This window comes from Carcharhinus amblyrhynchos, chromosome 2, assembly GCF_965287045.1.
Source record: "Carcharhinus amblyrhynchos chromosome 2, sCarAmb.v2.hapA, whole genome shotgun sequence".
Lineage (NCBI taxonomy): Eukaryota > Metazoa > Chordata > Chondrichthyes > Carcharhiniformes > Carcharhinidae > Carcharhinus > Carcharhinus amblyrhynchos.
This window is the reverse complement of record NC_137325.1, coordinates 96501694-96522297: the sequence shown is the minus strand read 5'-3', so window position 1 is coordinate 96522297 and position 20604 is coordinate 96501694. Positions and strand designations below refer to the sequence as shown.

General features: G+C 43.5%; 1 protein-coding gene across 3 annotated transcripts in view; it reads left to right on the top strand.

Annotated features, from left to right (window-relative positions):
* LOC145356680 (E3 ubiquitin-protein ligase HECW1-like) overlaps positions 1-20604 on the top strand; it is a 434978-nt gene that overhangs the window by 378112 nt on the left and 36262 nt on the right. For all 3 annotated transcript variants that reach the window (XM_080209562.1, XM_080209572.1, XM_080209579.1), the window contains one exon: positions 14447-14545. In XM_080209562.1, coding sequence (XP_080065688.1) covers positions 14447-14545 — 99 coding nt within the window. The remainder of the gene's footprint in view (positions 1-14446; positions 14546-20604) is intronic.

The window sequence follows — 20604 nt, the reverse complement described above, 5'->3', positions numbered from 1 at the left end:
ATGGCCATTTAAATTGCCTACACATAAATTGATTTAATGGGCTGTACATCCAACCCTACCGGCACTTCCCCCTTTACCATCGTATTTACCTGTCCAACATCAGTGCAAAACAGACATACTGCAAAAAAGTCTGATTCGGATGCTGCAGTTAGTGAGGAAATAAATGCCAAGCATCCAACAGAGGAGAAGGAGGGGGTCCCTGCCACTCTGCCTGAGAACAGTGGGGGGGGATGGGGGGGGGGGGTGTTCCCTGCCACACTGCCTGAGAACAGTGGGGGGAAAAGGGGGGTCCGCTGCTACTCTGCCTGAGATCAGTGGGGGGAATGGGGGGGTCTGTTGCCACACTGCCTGAGGTCAGTGGGGGGGATGAGAGGGTCTGCTGCCACTTTGCCTGAGATCAGTGGGGGTAAAGGGGGAGGAGCTCGTGATCAGTCTGGGTAGTGGATAAGGGGGTCAGTAATGTTGGAGGGTGGGGCAGTGTCTGTGGGGGCAAGGGGGAGGCATTATCCAGCCCGGGAAGGATGTGGCATAGAGCCACATTCTATCATTTTTTTCTGCGCATGCGCATTTGGTAGCACCAGTTGGAACTGCAGTATTTTGGGTGCGTTAAACACTGCCTATAGGCTTCTGCAGCGTAATTCAGAATCACTGATATTTTTTCAGGCAGAGTGTCTTTGAGAACTGCCTGAGAATGAGTCTAAAAGTTAGGTCTGAAATACTCGCAGTTTTAAGTCCGCCCAGCTCTTAGAATCAAAATGTTAAAATAGCACCCTGTGTCTGTGTGGGTTTCCTCCGGGTGTTCCGGTTTTCTCCCACATTCTGAAAGCTGTGCTGGTTGGGTGCATTGACCTGACCAGGTGCCGGAATGTGGTGACTAGGGGAATTTCACAGTGACTTCGTTACAGTGTTAATGTAAGCCTCACTTATGACTAATAAATAAACTTTAACTTTTAACATAAACACAGTGGAGAGATTGAAGGAAGTGGTCAAGAGGTAGAGCTGTGTCTTACCAACGTACAAGCAGTACCTGACAGTACCATGGCCCCACTATTTACAAGGTATACTGCTGTTGGATACAGTTACGTATGGCAAGAAGTATCATCATTTAAATATTTTCTGCAGGATTCTTGCCCAACTGCCAGCATGTTTGACAAGCTGTTGCCTGTCGGATGGGAAAGCTTCCATCAGAAGGAGAAAGTGAAGGAGCAGGTAGGGAGAGACAAGCAGAGATTACAGTCTGGGAAGCCTCATAGGGGTGGAGAGGCAAGAAATTGTGTAGTGGGAAGGAGAACTGGCCATCAGAAGATGTTGTTTGGTAGAAGGGAGGTGCATCTCCCTCGGACAGATTGCAGATCTGGTGGTGGATGGTTTACTATGTAGCATTTTGGATTAGAAGGGACAATCCTGGTGGATAGGTAGTGCTGTGAAGGCACTTATTCAATGGATCGACCCCTTCTTCCCTTCTTTTATCTATCAAATTAAAAATAGAAACACATGTTAAAATAAGTGTTGCCTCGAGGCCACATGTAGATAAGGAATAGGAGAGATTAAAGGATAAATCTTTGAGGAAATTCCAGAGATAGTGACATGGAACCAGGAAGTGAAGCCCTCACTGGAGATGTTCTGGTCCCAGTTGAATATGATAGATTGAAACCGAACAAGAACAACCCCACTGACCTGGATAGTGAAGGAGGGTGTGATTATTGACCCTGTCAAAGGCCACATTGGGGTTAAAGAGATGTAGCAACTAACATTCTCAATTGGATCATTTCAAGACTTTTCCATACACATTTGAATTTTTATGAAATGTTATCTGGAGTAAAATAGTATCTGGTAATAAATTCCCAGTGGTTTGCAATAATGTCAGGGCAATAGTAGAGCCTGTCGGATGACGAGGGCTGTATTGTATTCAAAACTCTCTTGTTGACAATTGAAAAATGGTGTTGTTCTGTGAGGCAGGTGCAAGGAGGTAACTTAATTTTCCACTAATGGGACTAAAACATCTTATTATAAATATTTGATAAATCTGATAATGTTTTTTAAAGGAGAAGTAGAAAAGATTTATTTTGTTGTGGAAGTGCTACACATGACATTATCAAGTGGCACAGTGGTTAGCTCTGCTGCCTCACAGCACCAAGGACCTGGGATTGATTCCCAGTTTGGGTCACTGTCTGTGCGGAGCCTGCACGTTCTGCCCATGTCTGCATGGGTTTTTCACAGTAACTTCCAAAGCTGTGTGAGTTACGTTGATTGACCATGATAAATTGACCTTAGTGACAGGGGCATTAGAAGGATAAATGTGTGAGGTTACTAGAACAGGGCTGGGTGGGATTGTGGTCAGTTCAGATTCGATGGGCTGAATGGCCTCCTGCACTGTAGGGATTTTATCATTCATTGCACAAGCCTACTTGTGACAATAATAAATAAACTTAAACTAATGAATATCACTAGGATAATGTGTTTGGACATAATGATGAACTCTTTGATAAATATTCTGATGGTGGCAATCATTTATATTTTATACACATGACAATCAGTGATGGCACAGTTCCCTATTTATGAATTATAAATCTCCTGTTGTAACTTCCGGTTTCATTAATTGCAACATACGTTATGTTCACACCCCAACAGTAGATGTGCTGAGTGTGTAATACTGAGTCATAGAGACCATGGGGTGTTTGAACCAAAATCCTGGTGTATGGTGAATAGGCTGATCTCATCAGGGTGGCAGTGGAAATGTCAAAAATAATTGGTTTCAGCCTACCTAATCCAGGAAAAGATCGTCCTGAGTTCCCACACTCCACCAACTCCAGATCATTGAATAATGTTTAATTCTCATTCTTCAGAGCAGTTTTCATGTTTGTAGATCATACTGGCATGACATTTCACACCAATAATATGATGGATATCTGAAATACTTTTGTGAAGTGCTATAGTCAACCAGAATTGACACACTGGGAATGAAATGCAGGACAGTAATAATTTAGGAAGCAAATGCAAAATATGACTTGAATTGCGACTGTGCTTAAGTAGGAAAAATAATATCACAGTGTCTTTTACGTGTGTTTGTGTGTGTTAATTTTGTTGGTTTTATTTTTCTTCCTTTGTTAAAAGGATACAAAAAATTATAGTTCAATGTCTCAGACAAAGACATGTGTGTCAACAACATGTTGGAGAGGCATGGAATCCATGCTGTGCACATAAAGTATTTTTGCTTGTCTAGCTTGACTAGGGTCCTACTGTAGACTTACTGAGATGGTTTCCCTCTAACAGTTTGTTGCTGAAAGAATCGCACTTCAACACAAGCGCATATATGAGTGTTTAAATGTGTTCAACAGCTACTCTTTGTTGCCAACATGGAAACAGCTGTACAGACAGCACAATAAGGCCACTGTTAGAACATGGCTTGCAGCCACGCCACTTTTCTAAAAGTAGCTTACAATTAGATTGCAGCTAGATAACATATAGATTGAGAAGCACATTGAAGGACTTAGCAATATTATACTTTCATTTACTTTTAAAGGGGTTAGCCCTTGAGTTTTTTTTTCATTCATGGGATATGGGCGTCTCTGGCTTCTTTTCCAGGATCTTCTCTAGCAGCTGTTAAAAACATGACAGCTCACCTATGAAGCTGTCTACTTCATGATCTAAGCATGACCAACAACTCACTAAGTCTGCACTCATCAAGCATTCAACTGATATGATCCACTCAATATATGTCCCTCCCCCTCTTTACCGAATTGGCAGTAGAAGAGCTTCATCCTGTAATTTAGCCAAAAAGGCTGATAAATGTTAATCAGTAAGGGGAGCTAAGCGTGAATGATTAGTCAGACTGGAATTGAGACAAGAATTTTGAATCTCCCATTATCTGATGCTAAATTCAAGGATAGGTCACTTAAGGAAGTCTGTGCAGAAAACTATAACAAATGCTTAAAGAATTCTAAAAACTCTGACACTAGCTTTACAAAAGCAACAGGAATCATTTTCTATGTTTGCACCCCAATTTCGATTTGAGTTGGAGAGTAGGCAGACAATTTGTTTTGTTTTTTTAAACCTACAGCTTAAAAACCCATCCAACTTAATATTAAAACGGGCCCTGAAATAGGCAACTGGCTCTGCTAGCTAAAACAAGTCTCAGTGATGTACTTACATCAAGGTTTTAATTGAGTGGTGAGCAGCCAGATTAGAGACACTTAAAAGGATCGCTACAAGCAACTCAAAAACCCTCTAAGCAAAAGTTGTCAACCTGATTTTTGTCTACCCAAAACAAGGAGTCTTCTTCTTAGGTGCAGTAGTTTATGTTCACTCCCTTCTGACCAATTTTTAATCCATCTTGCTATCTTCCTCAAGTTTCATACCCCATAGTCTTCTCTAGTTCCCTCTCATGCAGTAACTTCTGAGAGGATGCTCACATCAGTCTATACTACATATACAGTGTTTGCCATGTCTGCTGTCATCAAAAAGAGTGATATGAGGTTTTGTCTTGTATAGTCTTCTCTTTTGAGATTTCTACCTCACTGCATTTTGAAATACAGCTATTATTGCATGTTCTAGCTGGCTTCCCATGGTCACATGACCTGTAAAAAGTCTGATAACACCAGGTTTAAGTCCAACCGATTTATTTGATAGTAAACTCACAAGCTTTCGGGGTTAGTCCCTTCACACATGACCTGTGCCATAGGGAACAGGGCTGGGGAAAGCCAAGTCACCTTTCGTTCAATAAAGGCCTTGCACGATAAACAGTGTAGTCTTTCAGCTCGTAACATTCACTGGGCCCAATTTTACTATCAAGTTGTGCCTGTTTCTGGGTGCAAAAAGATGGTAAAGATGTGCGTGAGGCGAGTTGCGCGATGCGCGCTCGCCTCTGCGCTCGTTCCCTCTTTACCAATGGTTGAAAATGGTGGCCCAACATCAATTGAAGTGCATTTGCATACATTTAAATTAATGAGCTGCACGCCCAAACTTATTGGCACTTACTCCTTTAACATCGCATTCGCCCATCCAGATTTAGAGTGAAACAGACATAGTCCGCAAAGGTTCAATTCAGGCACTCCAGCTTCTGAGGAGATAAGTTCAGAGTTTCCAGCGACTCTCTGACTCAGATCAGTGGTTCAGGAGGGAGGAGTAGGGAGGAGGCACATCAGGTGGTTCTTTGGTGGGGGGAGGGTGGCAAGTCGGATGGCTCTCTGGTGGGGGGCAGGTCAGATGGCTGTCTGGTTGGGGGGAGTGAGATGGGTCAGATGGCTCTCTGGTGGGGGGGAGGGAGGCGGATCATATCTCTCTCTGGTGGGGGAAGGGAGGCGGGCCAGATGGCTGCCTGGTTGGGGGGAGGGAAGCGGGTCGGATGGATCTCTGGTGGGGGAGAAGGGTGGCAGGTGAGATGGCTCTCTGGTGGGGGCCTGGGTGGCACTCTGCTTGCAATTGGTGGGGGGGAGTGGGGGTCTGCAGCCACTCTGCATGCGATTCATGAGGGGGAAGGGGGATCCACTGCCACTCTGTGTGCGATTCATGAGGGGGAAGGGGGATCCGCTGCCACTCTACGTGCAATTGGTGGAGGGGAAAGGGGATCCACTGAGACTCTGCAAGCAATTGGTTGGGTGGGAAGGGAGGTAGGGGGCCACTATCAGTTTGGATAGTGGTGGAGTAGGGAAGTAAGGGAGTCAGTTATGTTGTGGGTGGTGGGACACTGTCTATGGGGACCTGGAGGAGGTGGCATTATTTGGCCCAGGAGCTGTGTGGTGGGGAGCATTTCTGTTTTTTCACTGTGCATGCGCCATTGAAGGGTCTGATCGGAGCTGCAGTATTTTGGGTGTGTTAAGCTCATAAGCTGTGCGATTCAGACTCGCTGATATTTTTGCAGGCAGAGTGTGTATGGGGTTGCCTCAGAACGGGTCTAAAAGTCAGATCTGAAACATTCCCAGTTTCAAGTCCATCCAGCACTTAGAATCAAAATGGTAAAATAGGGCCCACCATTTCAAACTACTTTGTCTTCATCTATATATTTAGTACTATTATCATTCATTAGGGACTCTAAAATTTCCTATTCACAAGTGGCCTGTGAGCTAAGTGGCCTACAATTAACGTCATTAGCTCAGTCTTTTGTTTTACAAAGAGCGCTGCATTATCAACTCTCCAGTCCTCTGGTGCACATTTGTAGAAGATTGACTGATATAATCTTGCTTATCAAGCAGAAATCATGCAAGTGAACAGTTAAAATCGGCCAATGGTGTCCCTCTCTCTTCCTGCAGGATACAGGAAGATGAGAAGGACACTGACTGGTGGGTACCCCACCATCACCATCACCATTGTTCACTCTTCTGGCTGGCAGCTGTCACTTCCCACTGGATTTGGACTCCCTCAATAACAAACATGGATTTAATAAATCCATGTCTCCTCTGTTCAATCAGTATTTTCTAAGTGTCACATCTTTTGGATAGATTCTTAATTAATCGAGGGATTGAGTTTAGGAGTCGGGAGGTAATGCTGCAACTTTATAAGACCCTTGTCAGGCCTCACTTGGAGTACTGTGCGCAGTTCTGGTCGCCTCACTATAGGAAGGACGTGGAAGCTATCGAAAGGGTGCAGAGAAGATTTACAAGGATGTTGCCTGGATTGGGAGGCATGTCTTATGAAGACAGGTTGAGGGAGCTGAGATTCTTCTCCCTGAAGAGACAAAGGTTGAGAGGCGACCTGATAGAGGTTTATAAGATGTTGAGAGGAATAGATAGGGTGGATTGTCAGAGGCTATTTCCCCAGGCTGAAATGGTCGCTACGAGAGGACACAGGGAAGCAAGTACAGAGGAGATGTTAGGGGTAAGTTTTTCACTCAGAGGGTGGTGAGTGAATGGAATCGGCTGCCATCGGTGGTGGTAGAGGCGAACTCGCTGGAGTCTTTTAAAAGACTTCTGGATGAGTATATGGGATCTAATGGGATTGGGGGTTATAGATAGGTCTATGGCTTAGTAGGTATGGATGTAATCGGTGCAACTTGTGGGCCGAAGGGCCTGATTGTGCTGTAGTGTTCTATGTTCTATGTCCTATTCTAGCATTTTCCCTACAACTGACATCAGCCGACAGATCTGTAGTTCCCTGCTTCTCTCTCTCCTTTCTTAAATAGTGGAGCTACATTTGCGACCTTCCAATCTGCAGGCACCATTCCAGAATTTATAGCATCATAGCAACCCTACAGTGAAGAAGAAAGCCATTCGGCCCTTCAAGACTGCACTGACTCTCTGACAGGGTGTCTTACCCAGACCCTCTCCCCAACCATATCCCCATAACCCCGCACATTCACCATGGCTAATCCCCCAAAACTACACATCTTGGATCTACACATCTTTAACATGGCCAATCCACCTAACCGGCACATTTTTGGACTGTGGGAGGAAACTGGGAGAATGTATAAGACAGTCACAGGAGACAGGAATCAAACCCAGGTCCCTGGCACTATGCCACTGTGAATATTCCATTCAAATAGAATTTTGGAAGATGACCACCAATGCATCCATTACTTCCACAGTTACTTCTCGCAATCTCTTCCCAAAGGGCAGAAACCACAGGTAGTGGGCCAGTTCACTTATCTTGACAGCATCCTCTCCCAAGCAGTGACTATTGATACAGAAGTTAACTGCAGGATAGCAAAGGCAAGTTCTGCTTTCGGTAGACTGTGCTCCACTGTATGGGAACATCGAGGAATCAGCCCAGCAACAAAACTGAAGGCCTACAGCGCCGCGATACTCACTACCCTCCTGTATGCCTGTGAAACGTGGACTGTGTATTGAAGGCATGGAACACAGCTCAATCATTTCCACATGACTTGTCTTCACGGAATATTACTCATCAGATGGCAAGACAAAGTACCAGACACTGAAGCTCTCTCTACAGCAAGTCTACCATCAGTCTCCACACTGCTGATGAGAGCACAGACCCGGTGGGCAGGTCATGTCATCCGTATGTCAGATGAGCACATACCAAGCAGCTCCTTTTTGGGGAACTCTCTGCTGGAAGACGCTCGCATGGAGGGCAGAAGAAACATTTCAAAGACACACTCAAGGCCTTCCTGAAGTCACTTGACACTGACACGACCACCTGGGAAACGCTGGCACAAAACCGCCTTACCTGGCGCTACCTCATCCACAAAGGTTGTCAATCTTACAAAGCAAGGTGTATTGCTGAAGCACAACTGAAGCGTGAGCTGCGCAAGTCCAGACCCACCAGCGCAACAACTACGGTGTCTACACAAATCTGTCCAATATGTGCCAGGACATTCCGTGCCCAAATTGGCCTGATCAGTCATCTTTGGACACACCGCATCCAACCTCAAAATGACTAATGGTGTTGAGGTCCTCATCGATGACGATGGATGAACAGCAACAACTTCTTGCAATATCCTGGGATGTAGCTCGTCAGGTCCAGGGATTTATCAACTCTCAAACCCATTAATTTCTCGAGTATTACTTTTTTACTAATATTAATTTAATTCAGATCCTCAATCTCATTAGTCCCTTGGCTCCCTGATTTTCTGAAAGATTGTTTTGTGTCTTCCTGCATGAAGACAATCATCTGTTTAATTTCGCTCTCGTTTTCTTATTGCCTATTACAAATTCTCCATTCTCTGCCTGTAATGGACCACATTTAACTTTCCTCACGGGTTCCGTTTCACAAACAAATACAAAAGCCGAACACACTGGAAAATCTCAGGTCTGGCAGCATCTTTGGAGAGAGAATAGAACCAACATTTCGAATCCAGATGACCCATCATCAGAGCTGCCTACCCTGAAGGAGTACTGCTCTTTTCTCCAATTCCAGTACCCACAGCATTTTGCTTTTATCTTACTGTTCCTTTTTACATGTATAAGGAAGCTTTTACAACTTTGTTCCTCACTGGCTTCCTTTCATATTCTATTTTCTCTTTATCAAGTCTTGGTTCTCCTTTGCTGACTGTTTAAATATTCCCATTCCCCAGGCTTACCACATTTTTGGCAACTTTACATGCCTCTTTCTTTGATGTACTAGAATTCTTAACTTCTGTTATTAGCCATTAATAGCCCTTAAACTATTAGTTTCTTTCTTTTGTCATGAAACATACTTATATTGTAGATTAACAATCTCTTTTTTCATAACATACCATTGTTGTTCTGCCATCTTATGAGCCAGTTTCTCTTTCGACCACACCATAGCTCCCACGTCATCTTTCTGAAATCTGCGCTATTCTAATTTTGTGTTCTCGTTTCTGCACTGCCTTGTTCTCTTTCTAAAGTTGATCACATTGTGGTTACTGCTCACCCACATACACTAGACCTATTAAGTTACTCTTAACCAGATCTAGCAATAACTCCGCCCTTATGGGCTGACTAACATTCTTCACGAAGAGGATGCCCCCCCCCCAACCCCCCCACTTACTATTTGCTATTATTGTCCAGTTTGGAACCGGGAAGGGGGAGGGGGTGGAATTCTCCCAAAAATGCTGAACTGTCAGGATCAGGTCTAGATCATAAATGTTTTTTCAGTGCAACCCCAGACCCGAATCTCCGCACTGTGCACTGCAGAGTTCCTAGTCATGAATATCATTAAAACCTGGGAGTGGAGGGCAGGGCCTATTCACACCTGAGTCTGACAGCTCAGGAACTCTGCGCGTGCGCATTGGTCCCGATCTGTCAGTCTCCCCGTTTGCTGGCCAGCTCAATCCCCGATTGCAGTCAGGCCTGACCACCCCTCCCTCCGCCTCACCATACCCCGCAACCCCCCCACCTCCCCAACCATCCCAGAGCATCCCGATGTCCAGCCCACACCCCCAACTGTGGCAACCCTCCAACTAACCCCCCCCCACCACAGCAGGCCCACCCTTCACTGACACCCCCAGAGGCAACCTCCCCGGACGGAAGGCAGATCTCCCCCTCTGTCCTGTAGAGCATTGCCCCCCCCCCACTCCAGGTCGCTGGCCTCCCTCCAGCCCAGAGTGGCAGTGGGACCCCCCACACCCTACCAGTTGCCCCTAAGCCCGGCCCAAAATAGGCCCCACCCCCCTGGCATTCCCTAATGCCCAGTGGGCAGCGCCAAGGTGCCCATGCCTATGGGGCAACACCCCCCACCACCCCACACCCCCCTCCCCTGACTGTGGGACCCCGTTTACTCCCTTCACTCCGGCGAGGTCTCTCGCTAGTTCCCCGATCGTGGGGGGCTACTCTAAACCCTGCCCAACAATCACATGTAAATTTCATTTAAAATACATTAAAAACAGATTTAAATTACATATCTCTTTTCCTGCTGGTTTCCAGTGCAGTCCCAACTGTGACTGTTCCCTGACTCTGGAAGATGCGCATGTGTTGGGAGTGCATGCACAAATCCCACAAAATGACCGACATGCGATTCTCCAGACCAGACCCGCCAGAAAATTTGTGGGTCGTGATGGGAGAATTGCCCCCAGGTTTCTGTTAAATGCTGTTCATCGAATCCCTACAATGTGGAAGGGGGCCATTTGGCCCATCGAGTCTGCGCCAACTCTCTGAAAGAGCATCTCACCCAAGTCCACCTCCACTTTACCCCATAATCCCGTGCACTTACCATGGCTAATCCACCTAATCTACAAATCTTTGGACACTAAGGTGAAATTTACCACAGCTAATCCATCTAACCTGTGCATTTTTGGACTGTGGGAGGAAACCAGAGCACCAAAAGGAAACCCATGCAGACATGAGAAGAACATGCAAAGTCTGTGATGACAGTTATCCAGGTCTCTTGAGATATGAGACAGCAGTGCTAACCACCGTGCCACCATGTTTATATTGTCCTGTAAAATGATTCTTCTGGTTCACCCAAACTTCCCAAAATGTAGACATTGCATGACATAGATATAGACATTTAAAACTGAGATGCATTGAAATCTAGCAGAGGGTGGTAATCTCTGGAATCCAGTGGAGGCTGGATCATTACAAGTACTTAAAGTGGAGGTGGATAAATATTTGATAGATCAAGGAGTAGAGGGTTATGGGGAAATGACACCGAAAAGAAACTGAGGCCAGCATAGGTCAGCCATGATTGTATCGAATGGCAAGGCAAGCCTGAAGGACATGCTGACCCACTACTATTCGTTCTGTTGTTGTGTGTTGTGTAATCATTTTTTTTCTAATCCATACCTTGTCACTTGGTGTTTTCTTTTGTCCACAGTAACCACTACTTTCACTTCAGTCTTTGAATCCATAGAATCCTACCCCTTCCTCCAGTGTTGGATTATCTCCATGTCCTTCTGAAGAAATGAATGTGCTGTGGATCAGACACACAGCAATGAGAGGGATCAATACCTCTGAAGCTCCATTGGTGGAACCCTGAAACATCTGCTTTCATTCCTCTCCTTTCTGTTTTGAAGCTTCTTTCGTGTACAGCCTCATAAAACATGTCCTTGGCCTCATGATCCACATCCTGGAACTTAGACATCATTTCAAATTACGAAAGTCATGTACCTCATTTGGCCGTGCCCCAAGAAATTAAAAAGATTAATATGCGGTGTTGCAATCATTATCATTAGTCATGATGTCAAAACATTCTTGTGTCCCTTTCCTGTAGATACGTCCGTGATTACTTCACATGGGTTGAATACATAACGCTGGCATATCCACATCTTGAATACATAATTCAGGGGCAGGGAACTGAGAATGGTGATGAATAATAAGCCGTGCCATTGCAGTAAAAGGCAGACAGGTTCATGAAACTGGTGAAACTGTGCAGTGCTGTATTTGTGGAAAGGGATCACAGGAGGTCAGAACAGTACAAATATGAGAAAATACACCTGCCAGATTTTTTTGGGAAAAGCTTTGAGACTATTTCATGAACTGGAAGTACAGTAAACATTGTTCGAAATTAGTGGCGTAATCCACTTTACCGTGCACACAAACATGAGTCAGAGGGAGGCACGCCTTCCAGCTTATAAATAAGATCCTTCACTGAGTGCACACTTTGAACATTTCAGAAAATGACTAAAAATCTTGCAATAAAAGTGAGAACTTGTCATTGACTATCTGGGCAGAAGTTTATCTTCCCCTGCTGGTGGGTTCAGGGGTGAGCATAAAATCTCTCAGGTGGTCTCCTCACCAGGTTTCAACCTGCCCCAACCTCCATCTGCCCTTTCATCAGTTGAAGGGCTTAAGGGCCAATGTTTTACCACTTAAGCGCTGCTCCCTGACCAGCCTCAACTTTCAGACTGGTAGGAGGAGTTCAGGGACAAGGCAGAAGTCTGAAAATGAACCATGGGTTTCCTCTGGCTGCTCTGGTTTCCTCCCACAGTCCAAAGATGCGTGGGTTACGTGAATTGGCCATGATAAATTGCTCTAGTGTCAGGGGGACTAGTAGGGTAAATGCCTGGGGTTATGAGGATCGGGCTTGGGTGGGATTGTGGTTGGTGCAGATTTGGTGGGCCGAACGGCCTCCTTCTGCAGTGCAGGATTCTGTGAAGCTGTTTCCATCAGCAGCCCCCTATTAACATAGTTTGTCCTAATCCTTAAAATCTCCATGGTATAATACTTTGCCGGCTTGGAGGACATTTTTGGAATTTGGCTACACATTCCTTACTGCTTTCCATTGATTAAAATGATACCCAATTCCCACTAGATGCTCCCAACGTGCAAAGCACCAGGACCTCAACATTGTAAGGTTATCTGTTAAAAGTTCAGTCTTAGAGCTTGCATTAATAATGTGGTTTCCCTTTTGTATAATAGCGTAAAAATTATGACTGACTATTTTATTGAATGGATTTTTACATGTGGCATGTTAAAGTATTAAGTTTGTCAATAAGTTGCTTTCAACTTTATAAGATCAGTTGTAGTTCATTCCACTGTTATGAACAAACCCCAGTGTTTTTGAGTTTTCTAACATTGTAATTAGTTTAACAAAAATATGCTTTCACAGATTCTGTCCTCATAAATATCACTACAGCACATTCTATTCTGCAACTCTGAATCATACAGATGAATTACAAACTGTGGAAGCTCAGTTTACCCATCCTGTATCACTGTCCTTACTAAAACGCTACACAGGACATTGCAATGTGCCAGATGCTGTAACAATGTCCCATAAATTGACTAGTTAATAGATGGTGGCCAGTTCAATGATATAGATGGTGTTATTATACATCTCAGTGTTTACACAGACTTGCATAGTCCATTAAAATGCACAGAAGTTGTAACGTGGAATCAAGCCATTTGGCTGAAGGAGACTGTTTCAGTGTTCACCATTCACACAACCAAACGCTAATACATTTTGTGCAACACGTGTTTATTTTGGTGGCTCCTGTTTTCATTGAGTTCAATGCTATTTTTTCCTCCCTTTATCCAGACAGGAGTTGTGTATTTTTTTCATGAATCATTTACTCCCAGCATATGTTCCATTTATTTTCTTATATTTTGGTTGGGAAGCTTTTCACATGGACAAGTTTCATTTTTTAATTTTAAATTGTACATTGTTATATGATGTACTTAGCATATGGAATTCATTCATTGGAGTTTTAACCCTTATCCTACAAGACACACAGGGTACTAGAATTAATATATTTACCAGAATATTCTTCAAAGCCAACAGATAGATTTTTCTTTTAAATAACGCAGTATTCAAAGGAGCTAGTTCTGTCAATTTGTCTTGTAACTTGCCAAGTTCCAGGAATTTATACAATGTAAACTGCATTATTTCTGTCTGACATAGAGGCGGATAGAAACAGATCACCGAGCTCACATGCCTCAGAGATATGGCAAAGTAGTGGGATCACCATTGTACTTTCATCTGTCTTCATTACATTTTATAGAGAAAATGTTAGGGAGTCATTTTGTCCCTGAGTTGAGTTTCCAAACACATAGAATCATAGAATCTCCACAGTGCAGAAGGAGGCCATTCAGCCCATTGAGTCTGCACCAACCAGAATTGCACCCAGCCCCAAGGTCAGCAGTGTTGCTACTGGAAGGCATAGCAAGTTCAAAGGACTGCAAGGCGTGTTGCTGCTCCCATTTCTTGTGCTCACTATTAGATTCACAATACATCTCCTCTGTCTACAAGAACCTCCACATGAAATGAGTGCTGGTGGCCTTAACCTACATCACAAAACTCCCTTAGCATTTGATGTAATTTCACTCAGGAAAATCATGAGATGCCTGATGGCAAATATCAAATTGGTGCTTTTCAGAAGTTGCGATTGAGGCACGTTTTTATGGCAGAATAAAATAACCTTTAATCAACATCACATCAACGCTGTATCTGATCCGAGGCCAACTGATGCTGACAATGGCTGCTCAGATATTCATATTCCATTTCCAAGCTCCAGCAATCCCTCATCTTGATGAGCAGAACCTATGGGCAAAATAAGCTTGGAATTATAGCAACAATAAAGAATTGCATGTACACAGAACCAACAGGTTATTTATGAAACTCATTACAATTCTCATTATAAATGTTCTTTTCCTTTCAGGTTCAGGTTCAGTGGTCGTATCCTGGGTCTTGCTCTGATTCACCAGTACCTATTAGATGCCTTCTTCACCAGGCCCTTCTATAAGGCACTGCTAAGGCTGTAAGTGTACAACACTTCCAAACTACTGACATGACCGACAGATTTATGTACCATTACAGTGCTTAGATATTGCTTGAGAATAAATATCTGAATATACTTCAAAGCAAAGGAGGCAAGGAAGGAAATTGCTGAGGCCTTGAGAGAAATCTTTGTATCCTCACTGGCTACAGGGGAGGTCCCAGAGGATTGGAGAATAGCCAATGTTGTTCCTTTGTTTAATAAGGGTAGCAAGAATAATCCAGGTAATTACAGGCCAGTGAACCTTACATCTGTGATAGGAAAATTATTGGAGAGGATTCTTCGAGAGAGGATTTACTCCCACTTGGAAATAAGTGGGCCTATTAGTGAGAGATAACATGGTTTTGTGAAGGGGAGGTCGTGTCTCACGAACTTGATCGAGTTTTTCAAGGAAGTGACGAAGATGGTTGATGAAGGTAGGACAGTGGATGTTGTCTACACGGACTTCAGTAATGCCTTTGACAAGGTCCCTCATGGCAGATTGGTGTAGAAGGTGAAGTCATGTGGGATCAGAGGTGAGCTGGCACGATGGCTCGGTCAAAGAAGTCAGAGGGTAGCTGTGGAAGGGTGTGTGTCTGAATGGAGGGCTGTGACAAGTGGCATTCCTCAGGGATCAGTGCTGGGAGCTTTGCTGTTTGTAATATATATAAATGATTTGGAGGAAAATGTAACTGGATTGTTCAGTAAGTTTGCGGGCAACACAAAGGTTGGTGAATTTGCGGATAGCAATGAGGACCATCAGAGGATACAGCAGGATATAGATCAGTTGGAGGCTTGGATGGAGAGATGGCAGATGGAGTTTAATCCAGACAAATGTGAGGTAATGCATTTTGAAGGTCTAATACAAATAGGAAATATACAGTCAATGGCAGAACCCTTAGGAATATTGATAGGCAAAGGGATCTGGGTGTACAGGAACACAGATCACTGAAAGTGGCAATGCAGGTGGAGAAGGTAGTCAAGAAGGCATACGGCATGCTTGCCTTCATCGGTCAGGGTATTGAGTTTAAAATTTTCAAGTCATGTTGCAGCTTTGTAGAACCTTAGATAGGCCGCAGTTGAAATATAGTGTTCAATTCTGGTCACCAGACTACCAGAAGGATGTGGAGGCTTTGGAGAGGGTACAGAAAAGATTTACCAAGATGTTGCCTGGTATGGAGGGCATTAGCGATGAAGAGAGGTTGGAGAAACTTGGTTTGTTCTCACTAGTACAACAGAGGTTGAGAGGAGTCCTGATAGAAGTCTACAAGATTATGAGAGGCATGGACAGAGTGGATAGTCAGAAGCTTTTTCCCAGGATGGAAAAGTCAATTAGTAGGAGGCATAGGTTTAAGGTGCGAGGGACAAGGTATAAAGGAGATGTACAAAGCAAGTTTTTTGTTTACACAGTGAGTAGTGGATGCCTGGAACTTGCTGCTGGGGGAGGTAGTGGAAGCAGATGCAGTAATGACTTTTAAGGGACATCTTGACAAGTACATGAATAGGATGGGAATGGCGGGATATGGTCCCCAGAAGGGTAGGGGGTTTTAGTTAAGTCAGGCAGCACGGTCAGTGCAGGCTTGGAGAGCCGAAGGGCCTGTTCCTGTACTGTAATTTTCTTTGTTCTTTGTTCAGATTTCCTTGATGACAGTATAGTCATATGAGAATCACAGCTCTTTAATAAACATTCCGTTTTCAAGAATGAGTCTTTCTGACTGCTAGAATCGTAAACTTTTCATCTCCTCAGGCTAACTAGATCAAAGATACTGTACCATTTTTGTGATTCCACAGCATGCAGTCCACAGCCAATACTGCAATACTTCCAGCTCTCAATCTGCTGTTCAGTTTTATACAAGGAGAGCTACTGTGAGGTTCTTCAACTAGGACATAACTCAGAGATTGCACTGACGTGCCCTTGCAACTGCCAGCAGCCAATACCAACTAGGCCATTGTCCATGCCCCCACCATATGGGACAGGAGGGAATTGGTGAATTTATAGCCAACTTCACCACATATCCTCTGGTAGAGTAAGAGCATTGAAGTTTCAGTTGCAGAATGTCTCTTTATTTTTCTTCCATCCATTCATAACTGCTGCAAATATTACAGTGAATGTTACTGTTGGTTTTAAACAAGTCGCAAAAAATGTAATATTTTCAGCATTTATTCAATTATAGTACAGACCAGAACTTCTAATGAGTGGCAGTAGATGTCTGATTGTCAATCCCCTCCTTTTGTACTTCCCTTGGTTGGGATCTGCACATTCAGTGCCCGGACCTCCATCCCAGACATGCTGAGAGATGTGCAGCACATGGTCCATGTGTCCTCTCATGCAGGGTTGTAATGTTGGGGCAAGAGAGGTCACACCCCCCCCTTTTTTTTTTAACAACTGCCATGAAGCAGTAAATTTAAAGGCCTTTGTGCTTAAATGTCGCTTGGAGAAGCCAGGGAAAAGGGAAGTATATAAGATAATTGGGTAGGATGGGTCAGGGTGCGGGCTGAGGAGTGGTGAGGAGTTTGGAGGAGGTTGAGGGGATTAGTAGTCGGAAGGGTCCAGTGAAAGATGGGGGAGGAGGCAGTCAGTAATATAGTAACCCAGGAGTTAGATGTGGTTTGAATCCTTCTAACTTTTCCTGCACAACTATTCTGCTAAGAGAGCTGATGCCATCCAATATCTCTGATTTTAATTGGTTTCCAATGCAGGGTAAATCTCCATCAGAAGTTTGAATTTCCCAGGCAATTGCTGTGCAGTCCTTGATGGGGACTCCTGGGAGACACCCCAGCACATGCTGGAGTAGCTCTAGGGTACAACCCCACAAGAAGTTCTGATCCATTCTTTTGGATATTCAAAGAAAGTGTGAGCATTATTAGCAAAGGTCCTTCGGTGACAGGATAGCCTGGTTTGAACAGCATCTAAGAGTACTGATGGAATGTGGTATTTCAAAGCTCAAAGTTCAGTGTATTTATCATGACTTCAGCTAATTGGATCAACCCTCAAATGATTAATTTGATTTGTATATTTAACCTTACCCAAATTCTATCACAAAATTATCTTTTAAGGATCTTTTTTAAATACCTTTTGTAACATGTGTTCTACTGCCCAACAACAAAGTGACATAAACATTACTGACAGTCTAAATATTGTCTTCCCTTCTCCTCTTTCAAATCCAGTGTAATGCCTTTTAAGAAAATGTCAACTATGAAACACTTTAGAAAAATTAAATAAAGTCAGTAAAGGATCTGTTTCTGGAGAATTCCTTCAAGGATTCAACAATATTTAATGGAACTTCTTTGTTAATTTTTAGCACTTAAATCCAAATTACCTTGGGATGGAAATGAACCATTTAATTTCAAAATCTCTTTATTATAAAGGCATTTCAGCCTAATATTACAGGAATTTAAGACCCTAAAAAACAATTTTCTTCAATTTTGTGCATCAGTTTAGCAACAGTGGAAAGTTAGTTTATTGATAAATGTGTTTTTCTCTAACAATTGGAAACAGGTTGTATGACCTTTGTGACTGAAACTTAAAACGGATTGAGCTATGGTTGCAGCACAGAAGGAGGCCACTCCATCTGTTTTGTACGTGCTAGTAAACAGCAAGTGCAATTTAGATGGTCCCAACTCTGTGACCTTTCCCTCTGAATATTTTCTCTTCAGGTGCTTAACCAATTCCATTTTGAAATCCACGTTTGAATGTGACTCCACTGCACACTCGCTGAGTTAGAAAATATTTTCCTCACTTAACCTTAGGGTGTTCTGCCAATCACATCAAATCTGTGTCTCTGGTTCTCAACCCTCTCGCCAATGGAAACAGTTTCTCTCTAGCCACCCTGTTTAGATCCCTCACAGTTTTGAGCACTTCTATCAAATCTCTTCTCCACCTCCTGTTTTCTAAGAAGACCAACCCCAGTTTCTGCAGTAATAAAAACAGAAAGCACTGGAAAAGCTCAGCAGGTCTGGCAGTATCTATGGAAAGAAAAACAGACTTAATGTTCTGAATCCAGTATGCTTCTCTTTGCAACAGAAGAATGGTTGAAATGTGATGGGTTTTATGCTATTGTCGGGTAGAACAAATCCCAGTTCGCAACTCACCGATTGGTAAGTGTCACCTTGACAGTACACTATGCCAGTGAGGGCTGGCAAAACTTTTACCTGTGCTGGCCCTCACATCCAAGCATAATTTTGTTCACAATTGCTAGGCACTTATTCCCCATAAGGAATGTTGGAGTGCGTTCGGGAGACAGACCATAGTAATTTCCTTCCCCACAGCCGACTGACAACTGTTCCAATTGGAGTGTATCTACTGTTATCCTTGTTGGGATCATTAAACTCAGCACACAGTGAGGATCTAATCTGTTTTATCCCAAATCTACATAGTTTAAATGCCCACAGGTTGAATTGATTGAACCATTTATGGAAAATAAGCGGCTAAGCACTTTTGTAAGAGTAATTAAAGAAAGGACCAATTCAATCTATAATGTCCTTCCCACAAACTTCGGAAAACTAAAAAAAAAGGAATTACTGCTTGAAGTTTGGAACGTAGGTAAAATAAGATAAATCTTTAAAAGGGGGCATGGGGCAATGTGGCAAATTACAGCAATGAGCCTAACACTTATTGTAGATAAAGTATGAGAACATGTGCTATAGAATGGTTAATAAAACACCTAGGGTATGGCACATTAAGAGAATGTCAGTATAGATTTATGAAGCACAGAACAGTGACTGTTTACAGGATAAACACAGTGTCATCTAGTCCATCATTTCTAAACCAGCCCTTCTTGCCTAATAAATATGCAGGAATTCTATAAAGAAGCGAAAGACCTTGATGACAATGAGAACAAACATAGGAGATTTAGATTTTAGCAAGTATTTTGATATCGTACTTTACATATGAGCTATGAGGAGAGGCTGAATAAACTAGGCTCGTACTCGTTAGAGTTTAGAAGAATGAGGGGAGATCTCATTGAGACGTATAAGATGATGAATGGGATGGATAGGATAGAGGTGGAGAGACTCTTCCCGCTCAGAAAGGACAGCAGGACTAGGGGGCACAGCCTTGATAAAGGGGGGGCAGTTTAGAACGGAGTTGAGGAGGAACTTCTTCACTCAAAGGGTGGTGAATCTCTGGAATTCTCTGCCCATTGAAGTGGTGGAGGCTACCTCGCTAAATATTTTTAAGACGCGGGTTGATGGGTTTTTGATAAGAGAGGGGATTAAGGGTTATGGGGACAGGGTGGGAATGTGGAACTGAGCCACGCCAGATCAGCCATGATCTTATTGAATGGCGGGGCAGGTTCGAAGGGCTAGATGGCCTACTCCTGCTCCTATTTCTTATGTTCTTATGTTCTTATGTACATTTAATTAGTTCACAACATAAAAGGGCTACATAGGAGGCATGCTTCTGAAGTGAGTTGAAAATTGGCTAAATCAGACTAGCCAGCTGTTGTAAATGAAGCAGCATCTACATGGCAAAGGACACAAGAGGATTGCCATAAGCACAGAAACCATCGTGTTTACATTGTAAAGAAATGATTTAGAACTGCAGGCTGAAATAAATGTTTATGCGTAACACAAAATGTGGGGAGAGGGGGTTAATTGTATTCAAACAATAGGGAAGAATAAGCCAAATACAAAGATTTGGAGAAGTTTGGAAGGTGGCTAATGAATGGTTAAAGTCCAAGCATTGTTGTTGGTGGGTAGCCTTTCAAATCAGGCAGTCGTGGCCACCACTGTTACAATGAGCCAGTCAGCACAACCAGAGACATGGCTCTGCATGGTTCAGGTTGCAGTTGCTATAAGCGAAACTGTCTGGGCCTGAGATACACAGCTAATGGGGTAGAACATAAAGTGCTAGTGAATCTGACAAGGTACTGGTGTAGCTGAGCCTTGGGCAAAGTGTACATTTCTCGGCAGGGTGCAGCAAGAGAATTGAAACTTGGAGGAACTGTGAAAAAGGACAACCAATTTGATGCCTGGTTTAAGGCACCCAAGCTTTGAGGAGAGGTTGAAGCGCCTAGAACTGTTACTACGAAGAAGAGAAGGCTCAATGAAAGCTGAAGAAT